Source organism: Medicago truncatula, chromosome 4 (assembly GCF_003473485.1).
Source record: "Medicago truncatula cultivar Jemalong A17 chromosome 4, MtrunA17r5.0-ANR, whole genome shotgun sequence".
NCBI classification, from domain to species: domain Eukaryota; kingdom Viridiplantae; phylum Streptophyta; class Magnoliopsida; order Fabales; family Fabaceae; genus Medicago; species Medicago truncatula.
Genome location: NC_053045.1, coordinates 49,477,694 through 49,504,539, shown reverse-complemented (window position 1 = coordinate 49,504,539; position 26,846 = coordinate 49,477,694). Strand labels below are relative to the sequence as shown.

The 26,846-nt window shown below is 33.4% G+C and overlaps 4 protein-coding genes across 4 annotated transcripts; 1 reads left to right on the top strand and 3 right to left on the bottom strand.

Annotated features, from left to right (window-relative positions):
• Window positions 1-945: 945 nt before the first annotated feature.
• On the bottom strand, window positions 946-6,766 carry LOC11408449 (uncharacterized). The gene is made up of 10 exons (XM_003608644.4): window positions 6,514-6,766; window positions 5,064-5,123; window positions 4,920-4,959; window positions 4,011-4,189; window positions 3,812-3,850; window positions 3,584-3,670; window positions 3,125-3,185; window positions 2,786-2,910; window positions 1,352-1,443; window positions 946-1,247 (listed from the first exon to the last, which is right to left on the bottom strand). The coding sequence occupies exons 1-10, from the start codon at window positions 6,559-6,561 to the stop codon at window positions 1,133-1,135; spliced, it is 846 nt and encodes a 281-aa protein (XP_003608692.1). The 5' UTR covers window positions 6,562-6,766; the 3' UTR covers window positions 946-1,132.
• A 3,667-nt stretch (window positions 6,767-10,433) lies between these two features.
• Window positions 10,434-14,937, top strand: LOC11406898 (probable glycosyltransferase At5g03795). Its single transcript, XM_003608643.4, has 4 exons — window positions 10,434-11,115; window positions 11,222-11,352; window positions 12,947-13,295; window positions 13,859-14,937. The coding sequence occupies exons 1-4, from the start codon at window positions 10,663-10,665 to the stop codon at window positions 14,531-14,533; spliced, it is 1,608 nt and encodes a 535-aa protein (XP_003608691.1). The 5' UTR covers window positions 10,434-10,662; the 3' UTR covers window positions 14,534-14,937.
• A 949-nt stretch (window positions 14,938-15,886) lies between these two features.
• LOC11410463 (transcription factor MYB114) lies at window positions 15,887-17,176 on the bottom strand. The gene is made up of 3 exons (XM_039833007.1): window positions 16,917-17,176; window positions 16,658-16,787; window positions 15,887-16,423 (listed from the first exon to the last, which is right to left on the bottom strand). The coding sequence occupies exons 1-3, from the start codon at window positions 17,050-17,052 to the stop codon at window positions 16,117-16,119; spliced, it is 573 nt and encodes a 190-aa protein (XP_039688941.1). The 5' UTR covers window positions 17,053-17,176; the 3' UTR covers window positions 15,887-16,116.
• Window positions 17,177-19,093: 1,917 nt separating this feature from the next.
• LOC11415479 (uncharacterized) lies at window positions 19,094-23,620 on the bottom strand. Its single transcript, XM_003608641.4, has 4 exons — window positions 22,061-23,620; window positions 20,932-21,078; window positions 20,043-20,159; window positions 19,094-19,835 (listed from the first exon to the last, which is right to left on the bottom strand). The coding sequence occupies exons 1-4, from the start codon at window positions 23,486-23,488 to the stop codon at window positions 19,197-19,199; spliced, it is 2,331 nt and encodes a 776-aa protein (XP_003608689.1). The 5' UTR covers window positions 23,489-23,620; the 3' UTR covers window positions 19,094-19,196.
• Between the last annotated feature and the right edge of the window lie 3,226 nt (window positions 23,621-26,846).

Below are 26,846 nucleotides of genomic sequence, written 5' to 3'. Positions count from 1 at the left end.
TGTTGTATGTATGTTTAAGGCATTTTAATTATCTAAAGTTTAATGTCAATACTCTTGTTCAAAAAATTAAACTGGAAATTTTATTGGTGGTTTGTATGAAATCGAATGAAATAGAGTGGTACCACATTTTTTGATATTTTAAAAACCAAAGAAGATAAATAATATTTTTTAAGGGAGAGCTTTACATTCATTACAATCATACTTAGTTCAAAGAAATAGTATATTTAGGGCACAAGAGATCTGGTTCATACCAAAAAAATCAACAAAGATAAATGAAAAGATAAAGTATCTTATCGACGCAATGAAAGATCATTTTCAAGACTTCATTTGAATGAAATTTAGTTTCATTTCTCACTATTTTTTTTTCATTTTATTTGACTTCGCCCCATTACATACAACCAATCCAATCATATTGGAGGTTATTTATGAGCTAAATTTTAATATTGTATTATAATTTCTATTTACTTTTGTAACCAAAAAAAACTAGGAACGATTTTAGACATTGAATAAGAAATTGATTTCAATGCACTATCACATAAAATTTTATTGGTGACAGCTAGGGTACCCATGGAAGAATGGTGGGTAATTTACCCCAACCAATACATATTAGCCACATAAGCACATTTTTAAGTGGTATCCATGAACTATCTTGATCCCACCAACAAATTGCTCATTTTTATTGGTTGGTGGGTAAATTATCCACCATTCTTCAAAGGTAATTTAAAAAAAACCAACTTTATTTATATTTTTTATGATAAGACATAAAACGTTTTATAATGTCAATAAATCATAGCTCCTCATTTGTATAAGTTTTAAATTAGATATAATTAGTTTAGCAACGGTTATAAAAATTACGAACATTTTTAACGATGAAACATTAAATTCAATGGAAAGCTGAAAATAATCTAACAATTAGAACGGCAAAGACATTCAATACGACCGGGCTACTAATGAAATAAAATAAATTCTATATTGGTGATAACCATAGTAAAGTATAATTTAGATTTATAAAAAAATGGCAAATATTATCTGCCAAAAAGAAATCCCGATATTGACAGAGGGGAATCCAAGGCACCACCTACCTATAATACTCAGGAGAAAAGTAAGACTGCAACGGAGAATAAAGTGACAATCATACATCTGTCAATATTAACGAAGATACAATGACCACATATGCCAGGAAAAAGAAAAGGGCAATCTGTATGAAAAACTTTGGATTTTCCCTCATGTTTGGAGATGTCACCGCCCTGAAAATCAGACAGAAAATCATCCTATTGTAAAATCATTGAATAATCCATGACAGTATTCAGTTGATGTTGTGATTACACTTTGTTACTAGCATAATGATTACCTAGCAATTCGCTGAGAGAAACGGGGAAAAGGTAAGCTTTGTATGAACACAATGCCTGGTCCAGTTAGAACAGCTGTTACTGCATTGTCGCCCTGTAATTTTGAGATCACGTCAAAATCATATTGTATAACACTCTTAGGAAAGTTAAGATGGATTTTGAAAGCTACATTAAGAATTTGAGATCAAAGGCAGCATGGTGGATCCCGTACATAAAATAGTAATATGCAGTTTACCAAAGTTGGTTGCATCATCACCAAGTTTTTTTTGCACTGAATCATACCCGTTATATGTATAACAACAAAAAAGTTTGCTTACTTTGATTAAATGACACTAATGATTTCTAATAACAGTCCATTTAAATCAAAATCCTTCCTAATAGTTTCACCTGTAATTTTATTCCTCTACCTATATCTATTAGACAATTTTTTCGTCTAAGTTGCCCTCGTTATTAGAATTTCCTAAAAGTCTTCTCCACATGTCCAAATCACCTCAGATGAGACTAACATTTTTTCAACAGTAGGTTTTATCTAACTTTCTTTCTTATACTTCCATTCCTAATCATATCTTGTCGTGTGTCTCATCCATTGTAATATACCTCCAATCTCAGCAGCATTGTGTTTGATTTTTTTACAGCCCCTTTACTGTCCCAAAAACCTTTATATCACTTATAGTTGTGCAGGAAAAATTTCTCTTGAACTTGAGTGGTGCTTTCCCATCCCAAACTACAACCTAAACATGTCTGCATTCATCTACTCTGTTTGAATCCTATGCTTAACATATCCTTATATCGTCCAACAGAATAAATTCTAACTAACTAGCATCTCTATTTAACCCTTACCTTCTGTCTTAACAAATCTTCTCTATAGCAGTTGGTGCAGGCAGCTTTTAGTTTCGTTTCCTTTTTGCACTTCAACTTTCGCCTTTGTTGGGGTTTCTTTGCCTCGGGTTAGTCACTAAGCTTTAATTCCTCAAATCTTCAAGTTTAGTTACTAACACTAGGCAAAGAAAACCAAGCAAAATCTTCATGAACTAAACTTTAATTCCTCGCTTTAAAATATCAAAATCCCCAGTAGGCTTAGTAATGTAAACTCTTGACTTTCTCCAACACATACGCTTAATTAATAACATAATTTCCTGCTGACATTGCCAGCTTGTAAAGTTTTTAGCAATGAGCATAAAGATTTGGAATCAAATCCTACAATTATTGAGGAAGGGGGAGATTTCCTGCTAACATTGCCCGCTTGTAAAGTCTTCACCAACCATTACAAAAATATAAATGTAAATTTTGACATACTATTATGACATTCACACAAGAATTTCAAGTTTCTACAGCGACAACCAAGCACATTTCATGAGCCACACAAGAAAGAATAATTCATGAGAACAGTATTTACTGCAGAACATAAAAATACTTCAGAAATAGAAGCTACTTACTCCAAACATTGTCCTTCTTGCAGGACCATTATATTTTATTTGGATATCAACTGTACTCGTCACAGCAACAATGCAAGAAACATCAACAGCTAGAACTTCACCGACCTCAAGAATTTTCTGTACAACTAAAAAAGAAGAGAATCCAATAGAGCACTCCAATGAGAAATACTACAGGAGTCCAGTAATAAAGAAAACAGGAAATACTCCAGAGGCAGACCTTAATCAAAATGACAGTTTAAAATTGGAAGATGGACTGGAAAGGACGAAAAAGTAGCAATGGAAACCAAAAAATAAAAAACAGTAATGCTATAAGTATGTATACAAGTCAAGATAATATACCAGATCCACCCCCTAGTATGAATGCAAGCCCTTGGCCAGATAGCTTCTGCCTCAAGAATACCTATAATGCAAACATGGTCTTAGAGAAGTAATATACACACATGACAATAATACTTTAACTTCTACCATATTTATTTTCAATAGAAAACATATTATCTTGGAGGAAATATAATTATGATAAAGTGCTAAAAAAACATGCGCTGTATGTGGTGGTAGATCATATGCTATAGCTATACTAACTAAAAGCAAAGTGTTTTTGTTAATGATTTATGAAGAGGAAATTGTGTATAAATTACACCGGTATGTGGAAAAGTGATGCATCCTAAGAACATTTTCCAAGTCCATAATACATTTTGGTACAAACAATAATTCACTGTAGACATTGCAGTCTACACTGATTGTCACATCTGAATTCACTATAGGAAACTTTTAAACTCTCAATTATCCCAAATATCTCACCTCAGCACCAGCAACAACATTACGTCCCCTCTGATCAACTGTGTTGCTGACCTTCACATCATTGACCGAGCACAAAAATGCATCGGGCTACAAAAAATTCAAAATGAAGTTATGTTTGTATTCTGATACTTAAATTAAAAATAATAATACCAACCAGTAAACCCATAGAAATTGAATTTTAGTATTTGAAATCAATTTGAACAACACTTGAAAACAAATTAGATATACCTGACATAGAATCTCTCCATTAAATGTTGCCAAATCAATCTGTATTCATATAAGTAGCAAACACAGTCACATATGAAAATATTTCAGTCAGATAGATACAGATATATGTTTATAAATGATGAATTTTGAAAATTAATTTAAAATAAGAGGAGTAACGATCCATTATTTGAACAATTTAGAGAGGTATGTAAGTACAAACTGGAAGAATTCTCGCAAAATAAGGTGCAGCAATTCCAACAAATCCATCACTTGGTCCAGAATTGCGAACAACAATGTTCGTTACAGTTTTGCCAAACAACCACTGCCATATGCCAACTTCATTTTCTGGAAGGTAAGCATTTTCCATTTCAACTGATCCAGACATAAAGCACATGGAACCTACAATTGCCATAGGGTACAGTCTCAATTAAAAATATGGATAGCTGTTCTCCACAATTCCAACTGTAAGTTATGTAATACTTGGAGCATGTGTTTTCATATAACATATGTAACAAAGATATTACAATGAGAACTATTAGCAAAGTGCAAAAAAAAAAAAAAAAATCTGCATATCTCCACATGCAATTAACATTAGTTGGGCTCAGGCTAACTCATACTTGATGACACTTGTTCATTTAATAATTAAGGAGGATTTAAGAAAATCACAAACAGACTTACTCGCAAGCTTGTGGATTGGCAGGTGCCGCAAGTAATAAAAGAGTTTAAGAACTAGGAATTATCATTGAAACATTGTCTATCAAGGAAATAATTCAAACCTTGAAAGGTTTTGAGCAAATAAGAACACTATATCTAGACCAAAAAAGATAATTAAATACATGCAAACCAAATAAATTTGTTATTTCATCCCCAAATGATGCCCAAGTGTCATGACCAGTATAGGCCATGTTGAGCAGACAGACATCAAGGTGAAAAATAGACCCGAGCCTCTATTACAAGCAATATTATAAATAGAATCATGTTTGTATGAACTATGAATACCATATTCAAGCATGCGGCCTATATTTACGATTCAAAATGACAGTATAAAGCTTTAATCTAAAGTCTGCAAAGAAAGATCATCCATGGAAAAATTCTAAAGACCAGTGAATAAAGGTACGCAACAGCTTACCAGGCTTTGCGATGATTTTTTCATGTGGCTTCAACATTATCTGTATTGCAGGAACCAAGTGACACACAATGTTACATAATTGTTGATAAAAAGAAACAAGAAAAGATTGTCATTTAGGACTCAAGCTTGGATAGTCACGTATACCTGAACCACCTGAGATTCACCCCCTAAAATCTGAAAAGGAATAATTGCATCTTGCTGGCTCTGAACAGCATTACATGAAAAAGTTCACCATGAGATTGTGACAGATATTATGTGGAATGTCAGTATTTCAGTAATTTTTCTTTTTATTACAGAATTCTATCCCTAATGAAAACTGCTAAATCTTACGAAACAGTTGAAAAACGAAATATGAATGAAAACATGTCCATTTTAAAAAATAATACTCCCTCCATCCTGCAATACTTGACCTACTTGGCCATTTCACACAGATTAAGAAAAGTGTAAAGATGAAAGAGAATGATATTTTTACTGAATTGTCATTATTATTTTTAAACCTTCACTTTTTTAAGTAATGATTACTTTCTTTGTTTCACTACAAACTTTTACATAGAGACCACAAAAAGTAACTATAAGGGGTAAACTTGTCAAATTAAGCTTAAAAATTTGAGAAGGTCAATTATTGCGGGACAAATTTTTTTTCCAAATAGGTCAAGTATTGCGGGACGGAGGGAGTAATAAATAACAAGGAACGGTTATCATAGAAAGTGGTTCAATGGAAACATGCACTAAAATTATTTTCCAAACGTGTCTCTCTTTTGCGGAAATCACGGCCAATATATGCATTAAATGGAGTCTCTAAAGCCTTCACGTATTTCTTGTTTTTAGGTCTTCGTAATGATCAGCATTTTCCATCCATAATATAAGTTCGGGGATGGTATTGAGACACCGTCAATAGGAAATGCTCAAAATCAGATAATATTTTTAGTATCACGATCAAAGATATGAATCGAAATACCAAGAAAATTTCTTTTTTCTTTAATTAGAGCATTATGATGAGCTCTACACTTTTTCGTATCCCCTCGTACTAAGAAGGGCAGCTCTTACTCAGACCAGTATGCGCGCAAAAATGAAACACGTCACTTCTCAATTTTAACATCCCACAAAACTAAGCCAGTTAAAAAGATGGAAACGCTTACTGTCACGACAAAACACATCACGACAATATGAGTAGTAATGTGTCCTACTGTTAATGCGCGTCCTGCTGTGATTTCGGCCAAAACCCCAATTCTATTAGCCAGTATGTGTTCGTGAGAAAATTTGTTGCATTAAATAGCATGGCTCTTTAAAAAATCCAATTTAGACAATTTTTCATTTTGCACATTCCAGATAAAATATATAAACTCCATGCAATAATCATCATGATCGTAAACTCAAACAAAACCATGTTGATCATACAATAAAATCCAGCTTATGAAACTAACTAAAGAGCAATTTCTCATAATCTCAATACACATAAATCAATCTTCTACAACACTCCAATTTCACAAAATGTGATCCTAGCGAACAAGTAATTAAAGAAACAAACATAATAATTCAGCATTTTCAAACTCATCTAAGCTTTTACAGAATCTAGGTTAATCGGTGGAAATACCTGATAAACATAAGGCTGAAAAGGCGTTGAGAAAAATGGCGCAGCCATGGCCAAGTTCTAGAGTGACGCAACAAAGCTTTGTAGATCTGGTTAAGAATAACGAGAGAAGGTTTGATTCAGAGAAAGATCATGGATTTATGTTCGGGGGTTTTGTGTTCTTTTCTTTGTTTCTTCACCGCTTTGTGTGCGTCTTTGTTGTTCAGAACACGTGTTTCGTTCTCATGTGGCTTGTTTCTATTGGGTACATGGTAGATGATATGGCTAAGTGCTATTGGTTATCCTACTCATAAAATTTCATGCGGTGGCGATCATGCATTTTGACATGGTCGATTTGTTTTTTGGGTTTTTATTGGTGAAGGTTTGTTTCATGGATTTTTAATTCTCTACCCCCATTCATTACTATTTACTCCCTTCGGTCTCAAATGTAAGCAATTTTTCACTTTTTAGGTTCATTCAATAAATCATGTATGTAGTCTACATTATAGACCACATACATCATCTATTTAGTGAATCTAAAAAGTGAAAATTTGCTTACATTTTAGACCGGAGGGAGTAGTATTTACCGATCTGAGTATGTGTTTGAATGCACGTTTATCGCTTAATTATCACGTTTCGAGATGCTTTGGGTGTGAGAATGTAGAAGCTATTTGGTAGACGTGAGTTTGGAGCAAATGTATCATGGTTCCAAACAAGTAATAAACGTTGTTTAGTATGAAGATGGGTATGTAGGGATTACGATGATCCATGAACAATTTCATTTTCTTGTAAGCTACACTTTGTAGTTTTTAGAATCAAGGTGACCTATGATCACCGTGGTAATGACATATCTATCGTGATATTCGAGATAGATCAAGACTCTCTAGTAGTGATAATAAAGCATGACAAACTTCAATAATAACACCTAATTATAAAGAGACTGTCTCTTGATTATTATTAACTATTGTTATATTTGGTTTCACGTCTGCTATGCCATTACCGCATCTCAAAACTATATCCGTTGAGAATCTACGAAGCTATTTTTTTTGTCATTCCCCGTCGAGAAAACACACATACTATAGATCTATCTTACAATCCACTTAAAATGCCAATGTGTCAGAATTCAGAACATTGATACAATGAAGAGCGTGAAGCAACTTCATGGTTTCTTCTTATGCAACAAAAAGACGTTTATCTAGGTCGATAGTTAGTTAAAATAAAGTGACCTTAAGAATCTCAAACATACACGCTAAAAGAAGTGCAACATTGATCTGTTTAAAATTTACATTGATATTGTATTTAATATGCATGATCAGAAGTTGTTGTCGACGGGTAACCTGTTACATGTGCAGTCGAACGTGCACCCCAGTTCGTTAGAAAAGTTAAGTATTTGTCAGTTTCCGCGTTAAAAATCACATACACTCATGACTAAGTTAGGGTAACAATTTATAACTTATAACAAATTACAACTTTATGATGCGAGTCAAGCTACTTGAGCTTGGATTCATACACTCGTTAAAGCTTTGTTAATTACTTGTGTGCAGGATATGATTTCGTCTTCCAATAACTTCTAATTACTTTGGCGTCATAAACTTGGGTGGGGAAGGATGACAAACTTCGCTCTCAATTGTAAAATAGGATACTTCATAATTGATAATTAAGATCTTTGAATTATCACGCATTGTCGTTTGATTAAAGATGATATACCACACATTTTGACGCTGCAAGCATTCGACATTGAACAAATAGATTGCGAAGAGATGTCAAAAACTTTGTTGGATACTGTCACACTTTGTGTATGTAGGCCGTAGAGGCTAGAGCACTCCATTCCTTCTGTATAAATTGACATCTCATGGATTGACAAACTCGGTGAGTTATTAACTTATAAGGGGGAACCAAAAGAGAGAGAAATAAAAGAAATAAAAGATTTTTTAAAAAACTCGTGGTTATTTGGGTTTAATTTGAGTGACATGTTTATGATTTCAAATGGACCAGGATTCTCAGCAGTCAATTAAATCCTGCAGTCATGCTGTCAAGTTAATCTCAGTCATCAGATTTGGATAACGGTTGAGATTTAGTTTTTCCAATTTTTTCACTAAAAACACAGAGCACATGATATTAGAATCTCACCATTCCTTTTCCTCTCACCAAGTTAACCTCAATCTCGAACGCGTTCGATATCGTTGTCTGAAGGTTGTGATTCCACAACACATATGGTAGTTTTTGATTCTTATGCGTTCTTGCCTTCATTTTCCGAAGGTTGTGATTCTGATTGTGATAGATAAAAATAACATTTGTACGCACAAAATCCTCAACCATGGTATTCAACTTTGACATGCTTTCAACTCTTCCAAATCCCTCATACCATGGTTGAAACTCTCATCCCCATTTTCACCATACAACCAAGTGCTGATTCTAAACCCCATAACCATGCATATGACCCATTGATGAGTTTTGAATTGAAGCTATGATTACCATTTGAAACACCGTCTTCTTGTTGATGTGATCACACCATTGTTGTTCAAATTCTCACCGGAAGAATCAACTTTGATTCCAACATTCTCAGCTAGCACAACCATAATCACTTCTCAACAAACAAAAGTTTTAAACTCTTAATTTATTTTCCAGCTTTCACAATTTTTTCCAGTGAACCAGTATCACGAGAGTATGAGACTGAACTAGTAAATAGAAAAAAAAAAATGAAATTCGTAATGAGTAAAATAATATGGGTGATAGGAACCATCAGAGATGAATAGTGGGGTATCACTACCTCTTTTTATGTTTTGAGTGAAAAATTAGATCTCAACCATTAATGCAATCAAATGACTGAGATTAACTTGATAGCGTGATTGTAGGGAATCCTGGTCCGATTTAAAATATACGATCTCATGTATCATACTTATTGGTGTGTGAATTATTATGATTTTATTTTCTAATGTGCTTTATTTCTATGTCCATGATATATTTAAGATTAGACACTTCATATATTATCATTGTCGTAATTTAGTTTAAATTTTGAAATAATATTGTAATAAAATATTGATTTTAAGGAGGCAACCCAAAGAGAAAAGAGTTATGCCCTTCTTTTTTAATTATAAAGAAATTTTATTTTTTAAATTCATTCAATTAATGATGCATGTGATTTTTGAACCAGATACATAATTAATTGAATCAATCTAAAAAAGTCAAATTTATAATTAATGATGAACCTAAAATGTTTATCTTTTTAGGCTTAAATGCAATTTTACCCCCCCTATTTTGATTGAATCTGAATTTTACCCCCCCTATTTTAAAATTCAGAATTTTACCCCCTCAATTTTGATTGAATCGGAATTTTGCCCCATTTATTTTAAAACTCGAAATTTTACCCCCTCTATTTTACGTTTTTTAGAATTTTACCCCCTATTTTAAAATAAAGAACCAAAAAATACTAGAAAAATAAAGAAACGATTAGAAAATATTAATTTGGTAAAAAAATATAAGGAAAACAAGAAAACACAAAAAAAAAAAAAAAACTAAAAAATAGAAAAAATTTGTAATTACAAGAAAAAATTCAATTAAGAATACATGAAAAAACTAGTTTGCACCTCTAAATATTTGCTATTTTCATGTATTTTCATACTAATTTTTTATTTTATTTTTAGAGATCATACTAGTTTAATGCATTTTTTTCTAGTATTTTTTATTCATTTTTTTTAGTATTTTTTTGGTTTTATTTTTATTTTTTCATTAAAAAACATTTAATACAAATAATTAATTATGTGGATAAAATAGAGGGAGGGGGCAAAATCCTGAAAAACATAAAATAGGAGGGGTAAAATTCCAAATTTTAAAATAGGGGGGGTAAAATTCAGATTCAATCAAAATAGGGGGGGGGTGTAAAATTGCATTTAAGCCATCTTTTTATTAATGCAGTCTTAAACAAACCATAAATAAAAGTGTAAACGAGAAAAGGTGGAAAAAGTTGACTTTGGATGTATCGAAGAGTTGGGGGTTGTACTTGTTCCTTCTTTCTCATGCCTACGGGATTGAGAACAGAACATCAACCCGCTTTAACCGTTCCCGTCAACCTCGCTGTCTCTGCAATCAGTTACACACTACTTTTCCCGCACTCAGATCAGATCCATCGTCCGAGCCAGGTTCCAATTTATTCTGCTATGATTCAATTTTGAAATGAAGAAGGTGTTTCACCTAACAGTGATTATTCTAATGAGGGAGTTATCGTGGCGTTGTTTTCGACACAAGATTGATTGGAGAAGATTGTTTCTTCTTGTATCAATTTTTACTGCATCTGGATTCGTGTTTCAGATGATTGTTCATACTTCTGTAATTTCACCAAACAAACACTTTCATTTTCCTCCTGGAGCTGCTGATTCATACAAATCCTCCAATAGTACTATACAGTCGAATGAGTTTATTAAAGAGACAATACTTCAAAACGTTCACCTCACTCTTCCAAATTCCGCTGTTTCTCCCAAGTTATCTAACAATTTTGTTCAATCGGTATCGGTTGAGGCAGATAGCATAAACACCGAAGCACGACGAAAGAAGGACAGAAATCTTGCTAATACAAGTACAACAGTTACAACTTCATTCCCTCGTGGGCGTGTTCCTTCTGGTAAGCAGGTAGAAGTTGATTGGATTTTAGACTTAGTTCATTCTTGTTTTTTTTTTTTTAAGTATATGATGAAGATGGACGTTACCAATATTTTGCTGGATATGTATATTGCAGACGGACATTAGGTTGATTACACCTACTGAGGCCCTTGTGTATGCAAGGAAAGAGATCGATCATGTTACTTCAGTGAATGAAGATCCTGATCTTTACGCTCCTTTATTCAGGAACGTTTCTGTTTTTAAAAGGTATTCTCATTTCTTCTTTTAAATTGTGCATACTTATTAATGGTTTTGTTACTCGATAATGTCATGAACCATGATTGCAAGTGATGGTTACTGATTTGTCTGAATTTTTTTTTTGAGTGTCAAAGAAAAGGGAAAATGATTCCTATAAAATAACAGGTAAGGGTGTATGTGTATTGACCCTTGATTAAGCTAAAATGTGCATTGTTAGCTTTATCCACGACATTATTTAAGCGTGGATATGTTTTTACTTGTTTTCTATAGAAGTTCGAACTTGAACTGTTTTACACAAGAGGTTGTTTCCAGAACTTGAACCCGTGACATTTCAATCATGTGTCAACAACTTTACCTTTGCGCCAAGGCTAAGAATAAGATAATTTAAAATAGGATAGAATCTTAAACAACAAATAACAATTGATAATCCTAAATAAAGCCTAATTATGAAATTAAAACATAATAAAAGATAAAACTATATAGCCCAATCTATATTGCACATGCTTGAACAAATACTGTTTTGTAAACACAACTTTTACCATTCTGAAACCGGAGATGTCTATCAATCCACATTAATTAAATTATTCAATCACAGTTCTAATGAGTAGTTTCGATATAGTAACACTCTTTCACATATAAGCTTTTTGAACTTGGAAAACTGAAGTCTAGAAAGCATACATTCATCGCATAATATGAAGACTGAGGCAAGAAGGCTTTAACTTTAGACTACTTGGTCTTACTACCTTGTCAAAGGACCACTCATCCTACCTAACTTTTATTATAAATTACAAGTTACAACTATTACTAGTGATGGTACATCCTTTAAATAGGAAGTTTAATATCTGTTTTTAGGCACTAATATTAATGAGGATGGTCAACGTCTTTTTACCTGGTATGTATCGTAGTTTTTAGTTTTGACCATGTCTAGAATCTTAGGCTTTGTTTGCGAGTTTTGAGGGGAGGGGAAGGAAAGGTTAGGAGGGGAAGGGAGAAAGGAGGGAAAGCCTTCCCCTTGTTTGGGAGTTAAAGAAACCAACAAAGAAAGGAGATGGAGGGCTTATGTGATAATTTTACTATTTTACCATTTTTTCTCTTAAAATCAATACATTGTGTTATACTTTGTAATTTATCATGTAAATTATAATTGGAATTTGAATTATTATGAGGACAAAATTGTCAATTTGTATGTTTAACCCCCAAAACCCCCAATTTGGGGGAACTTAAAAATTGGACAAATGAAGTCCTTCAAAACCCCCCAAAACTTTTCCCTGTTTTTTTAAAACTCCCAAACAAGGGTTTACCTCTCCACAAGCCTTTCCCTCCCCTCCCCTCCCCTCCCCTCCAAACCCAACTCGCAAACAAAGCCTTAGTGTCTTGTAAAGCGGATGTAAATTGTCAAGTCTAGTTACTTCATTGCTTTTCTGTAATCATCTCCACCAAGTTTTTAAGGAGATGAAGTTTGGAGACTTGGGGAGTTGATTCTGTAACTTGTTGTCTTCAATCTGCTGAATATTGTTGATTATGTCTTTGGAATGTTCTACAACTTTGGTATGTTAATAGCATCTGTGACCATATTGAAATAAATACTGTCCCTTGATTTCAGGAGCTATGAATTGATGGAAACAGTACTTAAAGTTTATATATATCGTGATGGATCAAGGCCTATTTTTCACAACCCTTCCCTTAAGGGAATCTATGCTTCTGAAGGATGGTTTATGAAGTTAATGCAGGAAAATAAGCAATTTGTCACCAAGGATCCCGAGAGAGCCCACTTATTTTATCTTCCATACAGTGCACGCCAAATGGAGGTCACACTTTATGTGCCTGGGTCACATGATTTGAAACCATTATCAATCTTTCTTAGGGACTATGTAAACAAGATTGCTGCAAAGTATCCATTTTGGAATCGCACACATGGGTCAGATCATTTCCTTGTTGCTTGCCATGATTGGGTAGGTGTCTTTTTTCCTTTGGATTCCTCTCATAATTTGATTTCGCCAAATTTGACAATTGTTTGAGTGTTAATATTTTTAATTCTTACATTTCCTTATCTTTTGTTTATTAGTTGGAAAAATTAAAATGAATTTATTTAGTAAAAATAAATTTCAAATGGCTTCGACCCATAAAGGTTCACCCATATAATAGATGATGATGATTTATAATAATAGGATAACCTAGTGTCACAAAGCTCTCATCTCCGCAAAGAAAAAACATTCTTGCTTAATCTCCTGATATATTTCACAGTTCTCCTTCTGCAACTGATTAATTCCCTTTCGTAATTCCAGCTTCCCTTAAACATTTGATAGCCGTCTATTACCTTGAAATATGAAATAATCCAAGGCCATATCAAAGTATTCAACAACTTCCATTTATATGACATATTGCGGGCTCTCTATGACACTTTTTTTTATGATTACTGAACAATGAAAAACGCTTCAGCGAACCTGTGCTTTTCTTGAAATTTTCAAAAACATCTCTTTCTTATATGCCTCTTGTTTGAAACTCCGATTTGCAGGGTCCTTACACAGTGACTGAACATGAAGAACTAGCCAGAAACACCTTAAAAGCTCTATGTAATGCTGATCTGTCTGAAAGAATCTTCATTGAAGGAAGAGATGTTTCCCTTCCAGAAACTACCATAAGGGCACCAAGAAGACCTCTTAGATATCTCGGTGGGAATAGAGCATCACTACGTCCAATCCTTGCTTTCTTTGCTGGAAGCATGCACGGTAGAGTGCGTCCCACTCTTCTTAAGTATTGGGGCGGTGAAAAATATGAAGACATGAAAATCTACAAGCGCTTACCTTTGAGGGTCTCTAAAAAGATGACTTATATTCAACACATGAAATCAAGTAAATATTGTTTATGTCCAATGGGGTTTGAAGTTAATAGCCCTAGGATAGTTGAAGCCATATACTACGAATGTGTTCCTGTCATCATTGCAGATAATTTTGTCCTTCCACTTAGTGAAGTTCTGGACTGGAGCGCTTTTTCTGTGGTGGTGGCCGAGAAGGATATTCCTAGATTGAAGGATATTTTGTTGTCAATCCCTATGAGAAAATATGTTGCAATGCAAAATAATGTGAAGATGGTACAGAAGCATTTCCTTTGGAACCCAAAACCAATAAGATATGATCTGTTTCACATGATTCTTCATTCAATATGGTTGAACAAGCTAAACCAGATTTGAACTCCGCAAATATAGACGGGAACCATGCAAGACTCTTGCAGTCTTTCACTCAATGATTTGCTTCATACAATAGAAATTTGATTGATTACTTTATTAATTACATGAATACTTGACAAGTAACCAAAAAGCTAGATGGTTGATCCTAAGCTAGGTATTCTGGTTAACAGGTTTGTAAATAAATAGTTCAATTGCTGTTATTTTTAAATGTGTAATAGTTTTTTTTCCCTCTTTCAAAGTCTTAAATCCTTGAACTCTGCATAGTCTCTCTCATAAAACCATAGAGGGAAGTATCTTGCTTTGTTTGTTGTTACTTTATCTGGATAAAGAGTTTAATGTATTATAATTATCATTGGGAAAAAATTTGTGGGGCTACCATTGTGAAAAAGCTCTGTTGCTTTCTATCAGTTTCACTACTTCTATTTTAGTATTTTCTTCACTGAACTGACAACTCTATGCGGCAAGATCGGTTAGAATTGAATCTTAATTTATGATCACTGACATTGTCTTGCTACCATACATTTTTTGTTGTTTTTCTCATATTTTTATTTTTATAAGGAGGTTGATGGTTTCTGAAATTTTTCCTTAGCCATTAAATAGAGTAAATGGCAAACTAAGTTCTGAAATTGAATGGATCATATAATTTAACTTCTGAAATCAACTAAAATTTCAAATGATTTTTAAAACATAAAATTATTAATCACATTAGTTCCTTCAGCAAATTTTAAAGACTAACTAGCAACTCAATGATTAATGTGATCTAAAAAAAATTCTGTTTGAGATTTTGAACTTGGTTGATTTTAATGATCATATTGCAGAACCCTTACAATTTTAGTATTAAATTGGCCATACACCAATAAATAACCTTTCCTTCCCTCATTGAACGAAAAACTGTCTCTACTTCAAGTACTACTGCCAACTTACCATTTACAGTAATTCTTAAATTTAACATACTGACATCGAATAGTAATTTCATCTATTATTCAGTAACAAGTAATTAATGCCACATAAAGTATTTGCTAACACCTTTCATTAATTACACACAATTACCTTCTTCGATTTCTGCCAAATAACAAATTTAATTGGTTGAGGCCTTTTCTTGATAAATTCTTGATGGAAACTCTCTAGATAAATAGTAATGCTCGTTCTATGTTTTAAACATGAGTGAACAAGTATAATTTAAACCAATGGTTCACACATGTGCTTTTAATGTGCATCATGATATGTATCAACATTTAGCTGCCAATAATTATGAATTATTTAGCTGCCAATAATTATGAATTATTTAGTTATTGATCAACTATTAAGTGGTAATTTTTTTTTTACCAGCTATTGATACAATCAAAACTTGAAAGGTTTGTGAAAAGAAAACTTTAGTCTTTTTTCTTCTTCCAATTTTCCGATATCACAATCCAATATGATTTTGTTGAAGCTGTAAAGTAAATTTTTTGTCGAAATCACAATGATACATTACGACTAAATCACTATGAATCCAAAAATGCACTTAGAATTAGAAAAACTCTTTCTCTCTCAACATAACATTATACTTCACTGGACTGGAGCTACTCATCTACAACAATACTCAATCAGTTGTTTGTTTCAATTTCCAAGAATTTATTCACCCAATCAAACACATATGGTTCTTCAGTGGGAAAGTCTAAGAATTCATTCACATTAAAGATAACATCTGAATCAAGACTTCCACTAATTGAATCTTTATTCTCTAACATAGCATTATCCCCAACAACATTGTCTTGGGCTATAGTTTCTTGTGCAGTGGAAGTTTCTGGTTTTTCCTCTATGTGACTGGCTTTTTTGCACAAATGAGAATTCCAATAGTTCTTAATTTCATTGTCTGTTCGCCCTGGAAGTCTTCCCGCTATCAAAGACCACCTTCACATACCCAAAAAACTCCATCACCACAAATGCTAATAAAAGTTAACTCATACATTAACATTATTTGTCTTCAAAAGTACAATTTTGTATATATGATATACGAGTATTATCACAGACACTTCAGATTAAAAGTGTGTCTGATCAATGTATGCGTACATCTCAGTGTGTGTCCAATGTATGTATTAGCGTCTGTTGTGTGACTGTGTCGGTGCTTCATATAATATAACAAACCTGTTTCCAAGAAGTTTGTGAAGCCTAATAATCAAATCCTCTTCTTCATCTGAAATGTTCCCTCTCTTGATATTGGGTCTAAGATAGTTCAACCATCTTAGCCTGCAACTCTTTCCACACCTATTCAAACCTGCAAACAAAATTGCAGCACTTACTTTGGTTTCAAGTAACAACTTTTTTCCCCTTTCTTTTCTAAACTTGTAAATTTTTCACTTGTGACTTTTGAGTAGTAATAAAAGAATAACTTTTGTCTTATCACCTGAATTGTTTGCAACAGTTTTCCATTTCTTGGCACCATGAATTTGGATGCATTGTGCTAGCTTTTGATCTTCCTCTTGGGTCCATGCTCCTCTATTCATTGTTTCCTTTGTAGGTCCATCTTTTCTGGGTGCCATAACAATGAGGGAGGTTTTTTGTGTTGTTGAGAGTACGTAAGACTGATATTGTGGTGGCACACAAGCTTTTAAATGAGTGTGAAAAAGTATTATTAAATTAGGTGAGTCCACGCATCTACCCTTCATGAGAAGGGAAACACAACAACCCGTTAGCTGTGGAAATCACAAATGCTTGGGAGTTAGGAAAGCCTTTGTTGTATTAAATGGACTACGTGGACTGATTTTAACCGAATATTAAAGAGTATTGTTAATAAACTTGTATATATTGATGAAGTTCATTTATGAGTGCCAAAACCTAAATTGAACACCAACACTTGTTTAATGGTAAAGTGAGCCAAAACCGATCACTATTTGTTTGGGACTAAACTCAAGAAATAAGGACTTTTTAAAATGGAAATTGGAAAGTAAAAACTCATAAGGTAAATTGCGTTAAAATAGTCGACAAAAACATAAATTGGCTTGAAATTAAAAATGACGAGAATAGTAAAAGTTTTGACTTAAAGATTTAACTGATGAACTTTGTAGGAAACAAGACATGAATAACATAATTAGATTCTCAGAGCTTGAATCTTTTTCAAATAAACGTCACCAAGTATCTTTCCCATGAACTAGTGAATTTTAGCACTCAAGTGCTAAGGTTGACAAGCAAATTGCTTTTGCTATTTTTAATGGCATGTAAACTTCGTTTATTCTGCTTGATTGTTGAATTTGTCTTATCGATCTCACTTGTTTGTTGACTAATTTTTTTTTTTTTTATGGAAAATTTTCTTATATAAAATTGTAACTTGCTAAAATAAATTATTTTGCATGAATGTTTATAATATTATAAGAATCATTAATTTTTTTTTAACGAAACATAAATTAAATATTAATTTTTATACTCTTAGTACTAAAAGCTCATATTTATTTAATTCATATTTTATTAAAAAGAATTATTTTTTTAATAGAGATTCTTATAATATTTTTAATATTTTTACAAAATTTCATTCAAAACTATGCAGAACTACAAAATTCAATGAAACCTATTTAAATTTCAAAAGAAATTCTTGTCTTATGCTTCTTGTTTTTCTGTTGCCATACTGCTACACTTTATATTTTTTAGTGGTCTCTTAGGCAAATCTTGTGCTTTTGAGATTGCTATGTTTGTGGTTATATAATTCCATTTTAGCTTGTTAAAAAAAATAAAAAATCTTGTCTTATCACAAATACAAATCTAACCGATCATTCCGACAGTTTTATTTCAGCTTTTTTGGGGTTTATCAGTCACTCCAATGACATTCTCTTCGCTGACCTTTCAGCTCTTCATCAAGGCATCATCATTGCTATTAATCTGAATTTCGAGGGAGTGGCTTGCTATTCGTATTCGATGCTGACTATCAACCTGATTCAAGAAGATTTAAATCATTTCCATGTCTATGCCGTGCTCATTCAGAACATAAAAGATCTTCTCAGCTTAAGAAACTTCTCTCTCCATCATACCGTAAGAGAAGGAAACCAGTGCGCTGATTTCTTGGCCAAGCTTGGTGCTTCGAATGATGTGGATTTAGCTATTCACTTCACCCCCCAAGAGGGCCTCCTCCCTTTGCCATAGTCGGATGAGCTAGGAACGCTTTTCTTAAGGCTTTTGTTGTTTGTCCTTTTCTTTTCTTTTTTTAGCCTTGTAACCAAAAAAAACAAATACAAATCTAAGTTGGTTTTAGAGCAATACAAATATATAAGTCATTCAAGAACGCGTACACACATCTATATAATTTAATTATTTCAATAATAATAAAAAATTTGATTCTTTCTTTTTTACCTTTTTCTATGTGCGTATGCCCGAATAATTTAAATTTTAAGGTTAAGCAAAATTCCTCTAAAACGAGTATCTCAAACTTAATTAGTAGCACATTCCAAGTAAGTTTTATGCACATTCCAAGTAAGTTTTATGCACATTCCAGTTCCAATTCCAAATAAGCAAGCATGCGTGGAACAGATGCAGCTAGTTATTTTTCACTACAGCCAACTAAGCAAAACCAGTTTTTTTTTTTTTTGACAGAGCTGCAAAACCAGTTGTAAAATTTACTCAATAACTTCGAAGTAACAAAATTCGCTGTACTTTCTACATTTCTTTATATACTAAGTATATATTTGATGTATACTTCCTACATGCTAAGGATTGATCGAACAAATTTCCTCAGTAAGAGGAAAACAGCATATAAAACAAAAAACAATACAACCTTCTTAGAGGCAAGTATCCTTAGATTCACCCTCAAACCATATTTCCGCATGAAACCCACAAAAGCAGCACCCAAGAAGAGAAACCAAGAACAGATTGTACAGAGAAAAGCCTTCAGGGTCTCCGAAGGTCCACATATATCGGCAACATCAGTGGACACTTCCACATAGGAACAAGTAGAGCTTGACTTACTGGTCTCTGTTTGATTTAATCCAAGAGTGTGCTCTGTTTGATTTAATCCAAGATTCTCATTCAACCAATCAGACAACCAAACAAGCACTTTTGCAAGCCATGCAATCTCATCGCTGGATATGGGACGCTTCATCCAATCACCTTTGTATTTAACATCCACACGCACACAATTGCCAACCCTTCTAGGGTTGAATATCTCATCACGGGATTGTTGATGCTGCATTGGTTCTGGGGAGGTTGACGATGGCTTTATAGTCTGCCCATCAAATAAACACCCTAATTTTGACTTCAATGAATCTATGCATTGAAGGCTTGGTGTAACATTATCACCAGATGCAGCTTGTAACTCGGCTTCAGCACGCAGTATAAATAACTGCAGAAAAAAAAATGGATGAGAAGATAACAACCTATACCAGATATATAATTATTATCAAACTAGAAACACTCAAACACAACACAAGAGTGACAGAGATGGTGCTCAGTCATCGGCCTTTACATAGTTGGTCTCAAGCCCCGTATAAATCAATAAACAAACAATTTAGTTTAATTTAGTTTGAAACACAAATCAGTAATGTAAGACCTGAAGGAGCTGTTGTCCACCATCCTCCCCATCAGCAAACAGACGCAAATCTTTGTTCCAATTATCATGCAAGAATGAGCCATCAACATCAGTCTCACATAAACCATCCTCCCAGTCCTGAAACAGCCAGTATATATCAGTAAATATACGGAGTTTATGTCATGTATAGTACCTGTTACTTACCCACAGAAGCATTTAAGCCAAGTTGTATATGTGATTTCCTTTTTAGGGATTTTACATACGATAGAAACTATTTTTCAATTTGTTAAAAACTTGCAATTTTTAGTAAAACTTTTCTTGCATTTAAAGGTAATTAAAATTACAGTTTATCATTGGAAACTACTCAAAGCAGCTTATTAGAATAATTCCCATGAGCTTTAGCTCAGTTGACAGGGACAATGCATTATAATATGCGGGGTCAAGGTTCGAACCCTGAACACCCCACTTATTCACGTTTAAGAGGTGAATTTCTAACCATTAGGTTACTTGACAGGTAAAAAAATTAAATATCTGTTTCTCTCTTCTTTTTTTCTTTCAAATTCCAACTTTTTTCTTTCGAAAGCTTGAACAAACTACCTAAAATCTTGTAGTAGTGATTTGTTTTTAAAAGAAAAAGGAAAATTTTCCCTTTAAATAATGCTAAAGTGAACAGGCTTTCAATACCATGTCTAAACCAGCGATGAATCAAAATTAATAATGGAGTGCAAAGAATCAAGACAGGATACGCCAAAACATATAACCAACAAAAGAAGAAAAAAGCAGGTAACTGATAGTAGGTATAGGATCAACATTTAGGGTGAAAAGTTATATTAAGGGGCAAAAATTAACCATTAGATTAACAGATAATGTAATAGAAAAATCTTTAAAATGTATGAGAAATTCAAACCACCTGCAACTGTTCACGGATGATTGGAACAAATCTGTACAAGTTATTCAACATTGGTTTGCCTGAGCCAGCCTGTTTAGAATGGAAAAGGGCATCTACATTCTTCAAAAGGTCAATGAGCTCTTTGGATGATGTCAAAGTGTCCAACACCTGGATAAGAAGGTTAGAATGTGAAAATTCCTTTCAGCTAAACCTCAGGAGGCTGTTATCATTGTAGAAGTGCACCAAACCTCAAGTTTACAAACACAGAAACATTGTTTATACATGACAGGATAATTAAATGAGGATCGTTATGGAGAGTATGTTATCTTGTAAAATTTCTAACCATTAGTATACAGACAGGTCTAACATGAACATCAATGCAAACCTTTTCCTAGCTGGATGTGATATTTAAATTTGTTTAAAACATTAAAAAACACTATAGTAAAGCCGTCAAAAAATTGAGTAACTCAACTCTACAGAGATCATGCTATTGATATCCATCATATTTTAGACTTATTTTTGCGGCAATTTTGTGTTGACACACAGTGGATTATAAATGCTCTTTTCAACATTTAAGCAATTAATGGATAGTACAAGTGAACAACTATTGAACTAAAATTGTCCATTTTTCTTCTAATAGGGCAAATTATATGTTAATGTAGCATCAGGCTGCAGGTGCAAGTGAGTTCAGACAATATTGGATGATTAAATACAAATTTCAGAGATAAAAAGGTGAATATTCAAACATTCGGTGAAAGAGAATTGGCGCTCTAGAAACAATGATTAGTTAAATCATGGTAAAATACTTTTTCCTTCAAGGATGAATTCCCTTAACATATGCCTCGATTATAGCAACATGTACAGAAATTAAACAGACTTCAACATCCATAACCATCTAATAGCCACATTTTTAATACTTCTAAGTTACAACATGCCGATGTTGTTTTTGCAATCAAAGTTTCACCATCTTACTCAATCCATACACAAACTAGTGAGAACAAAAATTATTCTATGCAGTTACTCTTCACTATCCACATATATCATCTTAAGTAGAAACATCGCGTCACAGTCAATTAACAACCATAGAGCAGTAAAGCGGAAACTGTGAATACAAGGAACAAAACAAGAACAGGGTTAATATGAATCATACCTTGAGCACCATCTGAACTACAGTTTCAACATCACTATGAAGAAACCTGTGAGCAAATCCAATAAAATGCATAACCAGTGAAGTATAATACAGATAATTAGATAGAACATAATCCACCCAACGCGGCGAATATGCACCACCACCACCACTTCCAATTTCAGACACAGCATTTTCCATTTTTTCACCGTTCATTGCATCAAGCTCTGAAAACTCATCACCCTTAATACTCCAAGGCTCCAAATAACTAATCCAAACATAAAACACCTGAGAAACATTCTTAACTGAAGCTGCCATCGGACAAAACAACAATGTCCTCAGCAAAAACCTATACAAAGGCCTCTGCAAACACTGATTCCAACAGCCATAACCTAAATCCTTATTCTTCGAAACCTCTAAACTTCTCCATCTAGGACTAGAATTGTAACTATAACCAAAATCTCCATTCTCACAAGACGCTGCTAAAGTGCTCAAACCCAAATACCTAACAAACAGCTTCACAACTTCCCCTAACCCCGCAGCCGGTGGAATTTCCCCGAACGGAAACGATACACCCATTGTTTTACATACACTCACCGGAAACGGTGAGAAATCATTGTCAACAAGCCAAAAATGAATCAGTGTGTTCACCACAAACTCGGCTCGAGCCGCAAAGTTTGCATCGTGGCCCGAACCGTAGTGAAGAATAGAGCTCCGGTAAGGTTGATGAGAGGCTAAATCGCATGTAGGAACATTTGCACGAAGATACGCATAGAGAAGAAGCGTGTAGAAATCATAGTTAGGTCTATCGTTTGACACGGGGGGTTTTGTGGCGGAGACAAATGGAATCGAAGAAGTCCAATTTTCTAACCTAGATTTCGCAGCGGTGGTGATTTTAACGGAAGATTGATCGGAATTTGTTGGATTGACGGAATTACCCTTGGAGACGGGGTAATAAGCGAACCAGAAAAAGAAGTATTGAAAAACATTGAGTTGAATTTGTGAAGAGGAAGATGAAGATGGGAAGACTGATGGAAGAAGATCGGAGAGATTGTGTTTATCCGAAAGGGAGCGAGACCAGTGAGGAAGACGTTCGGAGGGGAAAAGATATTTAACGAGGGAGAGACGGTCGACGGCGGTGATGGCGGTGGCGAGGGTTCCGGTGGGGGAGAGGAGAGAGAAGAGGGGTTTGTGAAGCTCGGGGATGTTGATCCAACCGTTGGATGAAGGTGAGGCGGCGCGTGGGTTTTCGAAGCCGAAGAGGTTGCAGATTAGGGCTGGGAAAGCGAGGGAGAAGAAGTGACGGGATTGATCGGGTGAGTGAGTGTGTAGGAAGGTTTCGATGGAGGTGCAGAGGGTGGTTATTTGGGAAGGTGAGGTGGCGGATTGGATGGTGGAGACGAGTTCTTGGGATTTAGTGACGGAATCTAGGGTGTAGGAGTGAGGGAGCATTGTGGAGGTGATTAGCTAGGGTTTTGAGAAGAGAAGAGAGTGAGAGAGAGTTTAGAAATGAGAATGTTTGAAAATAGAGAGAGGAGAGAAAATGAGGAAATGGCGCCCTTTTATGGGGAGGTGGAAGAATTGTTGTTAGGGTAGCGTGGCGAGTAATAAGGTTCCCTCTTTTTATGGATTGGTGGGGACAATTTTTTTTATTTCAATTAGAAAAGCCAAAAAAATGCCCAAGACTCCTTTTTCTTAAAATTAAAACCCAAAACTTTCATGATAAAGCTAGACAAACGGTGATTATTATGTGTCAAGTTTTTTTTTTTTTTTTTTTTAAATATGATTAAAAGAAAGATTTTTAGTGTAAATATTACAACCTTTGCACAAAACTGTAAAAATCCATCACAATGGATTTAGGCTTGTATGATTTAAACAAAGAGAAATGATATTTCAACAATCAATTTAAACTAAATAATTTCATTCAAGTGCATTTTGTTTAAATTAAGATGATATTATTAATTTTTATGTTACATTACATTTTAAAATTGAATTGATTGTATTTCTGTGAGTATAACTCAGCTGATAAATACATTGGGGTTCGAACTTCGAACCTTGCATATATTATGTATTGTCCTTATCAATTGAGTTAAACTCACGAAGATCTCAAACAATGAATTTATAGCAACTAAACTATTTAAAAACTTAAATGCAGTTTTATATGTGCAATTTTTTTAAATTGATAGTTTTTTTTCACTGTTCAAAATAAATAAAAATTGATTCTTTATGGGAGCGCAACAACAAAACTGAACATGTAAAAATGTATATAATTTTTGTGATTTTAATTATTCTATGTGTTCGAGTATAATGGAAAAGTTACTGGTTGAAAAATAAAAGGTTGATGGAATTTTGAGTCAAAAGAAAATCTATTTGGTATGTGAGGAGATTTTCTATTCCTTTTAAGGAAAATGGAAGGAAACTCTGATATAGTAGTCCATCATTATTTTCATTCATGATATTGTACTTTGGGATGAGGATAAGATTTTGGTCACCTAATTTTTATAATTTATGAATGGTATATATTGTTTGCTTCATTGATTCACTATTTTGTTTGGTGCTCACCTTACTTAACCAATGAGGTTACTAAAATAAATCTAATAAGATGTCCTTGTTATTAAGAAGGAAGTGTTTTGAAGGATTTGAGTTTGAATATATTAAAATAAGTAGAGATCATATCCATTTTTCAAAAGAAAAGAGGTGTCCATTATTATAGTTTTGGAAAAATAAATAAATGATATAAATACATATATTTAGTGAACTTGTAACATTAATTAGATATTTATACATTAAAATTATAGTAATAGACACTTCTATTTCTTTTGAAAAATGTAGAGGATCTCAGCTCATTCTAAAATAGATTTTACTTACCCTGACCAAATTCTACATAAAACACTTTTTTTCCTCCAAGAATTTAAGAATTAAGATAAAAATAAATAAATCATTTATGGGATGAATTTTCCATTTAACAATCTTAATGATAGATCAGATCACTGCAAATAAAAGAAATTCTAATAGATCACTGCATGTAATAAAAATGTTTTTGGTTTTCTCAAGACTCGCAGACACATTTCTATTTCACATAAAACTGCATAAACTGATTTGAAGAGTATAAACAAAAGTTTTACGGGTATAAATAAATACAAAGAAATGAACTTTCTTAGTAGAAGGAAAATAATTTTGAACATATGAAATTCATCTCCACTGTGCAGCTACTTGCAGTAGCTAGCTTAGCCCCAAGGCCTAATTTGACAATTTAACCATGCCGGTTTTCACGTGTGTTTGGTTGTGCAGTAAGAAAAATTGGTTTCGATATGATTGACTTTGTAGAATTGATTTTCACTCAAACTAATTTTAACTAAAAATGGGATGTGTTTGGATACATTCATAAAAAAAATGAGTTTAGATATCAAAAATTGATACCCACATTTGTGCGGACTGTGTCCAAACACCGTCGCGCAAAAACCAAATTTTTTTGTTAATCTAGAAATGTGCGCTTCTAGGACTTGAAACACAAGAAAAATACTGGAGTAGTGGGTTAGAATAGTTCTTAAATTAACTATCATTGTCATAAATAGGTTCAATTTTTACGTTGATACAATTCAGACTATATAAGCATAACCTATTTTTCCCATGATTTATTTGGTCGAGAGGATGTGTAGGGGTGTTCAGATTTTATAATACGAAAAAACAAACAATTCGAAGTATGGTGTATAGAAAGGTGTTGAATTATGCAATATGAAATACTTTTTTTTATCCGGATTTTAGAATCCAAATCGGTGAAAAAAAAACATTTTTTCACAAATAAAACCTCATTCAGAATTATATAATATGAAAATTTGAGGATGTATTCTGAATTTTATGGAGGGTGCGTAAGAAAGGTGGAGGATGGGAAAAAAAAATCTCATCTCTTTACTTTCCCACAAGTCCATATCAAAGGTCCATGGTCCGTTTGTTGGGCCATGTGAGGTACAACTTTTAGAAAATTGCTTTTCTCACATTCAACTTTTCTTAAAAACACATGACAAATACGTTTTTACCTTCAACGGTACCGTTGCATTTTTCCGGCCGTAGTTAACTACCGTCGAGCCATCTGCAATTGGCTCAGCTTCACTTAAGTGCAGTTCCTGGCAGAGCATCAATTATGATTTTGTGCGTTTCGGTCGAAAAAATCAAAATAAATCGAAGCTTATTTGAAATGCTACAAAATTTTACGGATCCACTATATGTATTTTTATAAAGGTGTCTGTAAAAAACCAGCTCAAACTTCAATTTCTAGGTCGATGTTTTGGTTCATTGAGTTTTTGGCGCATTAAAAATTTATTTTCAATCCGTCCCTTGTTGGAAAATTCTAAGTTTTTGTGGGAGATGTTGTTTTTATGTCTTAATATGCGTGGAAAAATCAATAAAAAAAAATCAACTTCTAGGTCACTTTTCCGGTGTGCACTTGGGAAAAAATCGCGATTTTACGCGTTTTATTCGAAAAATCAAAATAAATTGAGGCTTAGTCGGAATAATACGGAACTCTGCAAAAAAAAAAAAAAAAAAAAAAAGCTCAAAATTAGTTTTTCATATTTAATTCCTTAAAAGAAATACGTATTTATTCCGTGCCTCCATAGTCCATATCATAAAATTCAAATTTTTTGTTGGAGAAATATAAAAATTCATATTTAACTTATGTTTTGTTAAAAAATTCGATTTTTTTTTGGAGAGAATCTTATAATATTATAAACTTTTCTGAAAATTTTTATTCAAAAATATGAATTTTATATATTAGTTTACTTTAAAGAAGAGACTAAAAATGAAAATGAAA

Excerpts from the sequence above, each read along its gene's own strand:
- LOC11408449 (XM_003608644.4), bottom strand. The coding sequence starts at position 6,561 with ATGGCTGCGCCATTTTTCTCAACGCCTTTTCAGCCTTATGTTTATCAG. Across the intron at positions 4,190-4,919 it reads AAAAATCATCGCAAAGCCTG|GTTCCATGTGCTTTATGTCT; the intron begins GTAAGCTGTTGC and ends TGGCAATTGTAG. Across the intron at positions 1,444-2,785 it reads CAAGAAGGACAATGTTTGGA|GGCGACAATGCAGTAACAGC; the intron begins GTAAGTAGCTTC and ends TCAAAATTACAG.
- LOC11406898 (XM_003608643.4), top strand. The coding sequence starts at position 10,663 with ATGAAGAAGGTGTTTCACCTAACAGTGATTATTCTAATGAGGGAGTTA. Across the intron at positions 11,353-12,946 it reads AACGTTTCTGTTTTTAAAAG|GAGCTATGAATTGATGGAAA; the intron begins GTATTCTCATTT and ends CCTTGATTTCAG. Across the intron at positions 13,296-13,858 it reads TTGTTGCTTGCCATGATTGG|GGTCCTTACACAGTGACTGA; the intron begins GTAGGTGTCTTT and ends TCCGATTTGCAG.
- LOC11410463 (XM_039833007.1), bottom strand. The coding sequence starts at position 17,052 with ATGGCACCCAGAAAAGATGGACCTACAAAGGAAACAATGAATAGAGGA. Across the intron at positions 16,788-16,916 it reads AACTGTTGCAAACAATTCAG|GTTTGAATAGGTGTGGAAAG; the intron begins GTGATAAGACAA and ends TTTTGTTTGCAG. Across the intron at positions 16,424-16,657 it reads CACAAACTTCTTGGAAACAG|GTGGTCTTTGATAGCGGGAA; the intron begins GTTTGTTATATT and ends GGGTATGTGAAG.
- LOC11415479 (XM_003608641.4), bottom strand. The coding sequence starts at position 23,488 with ATGCTCCCTCACTCCTACACCCTAGATTCCGTCACTAAATCCCAAGAA. Across the intron at positions 20,160-20,931 it reads TCATCCGTGAACAGTTGCAG|GACTGGGAGGATGGTTTATG; the intron begins GTGGTTTGAATT and ends TGGCTGTTTCAG. Across the intron at positions 19,836-20,042 it reads GTGGACAACAGCTCCTTCAG|TTATTTATACTGCGTGCTGA; the intron begins GTCTTACATTAC and ends TTTTTTCTGCAG.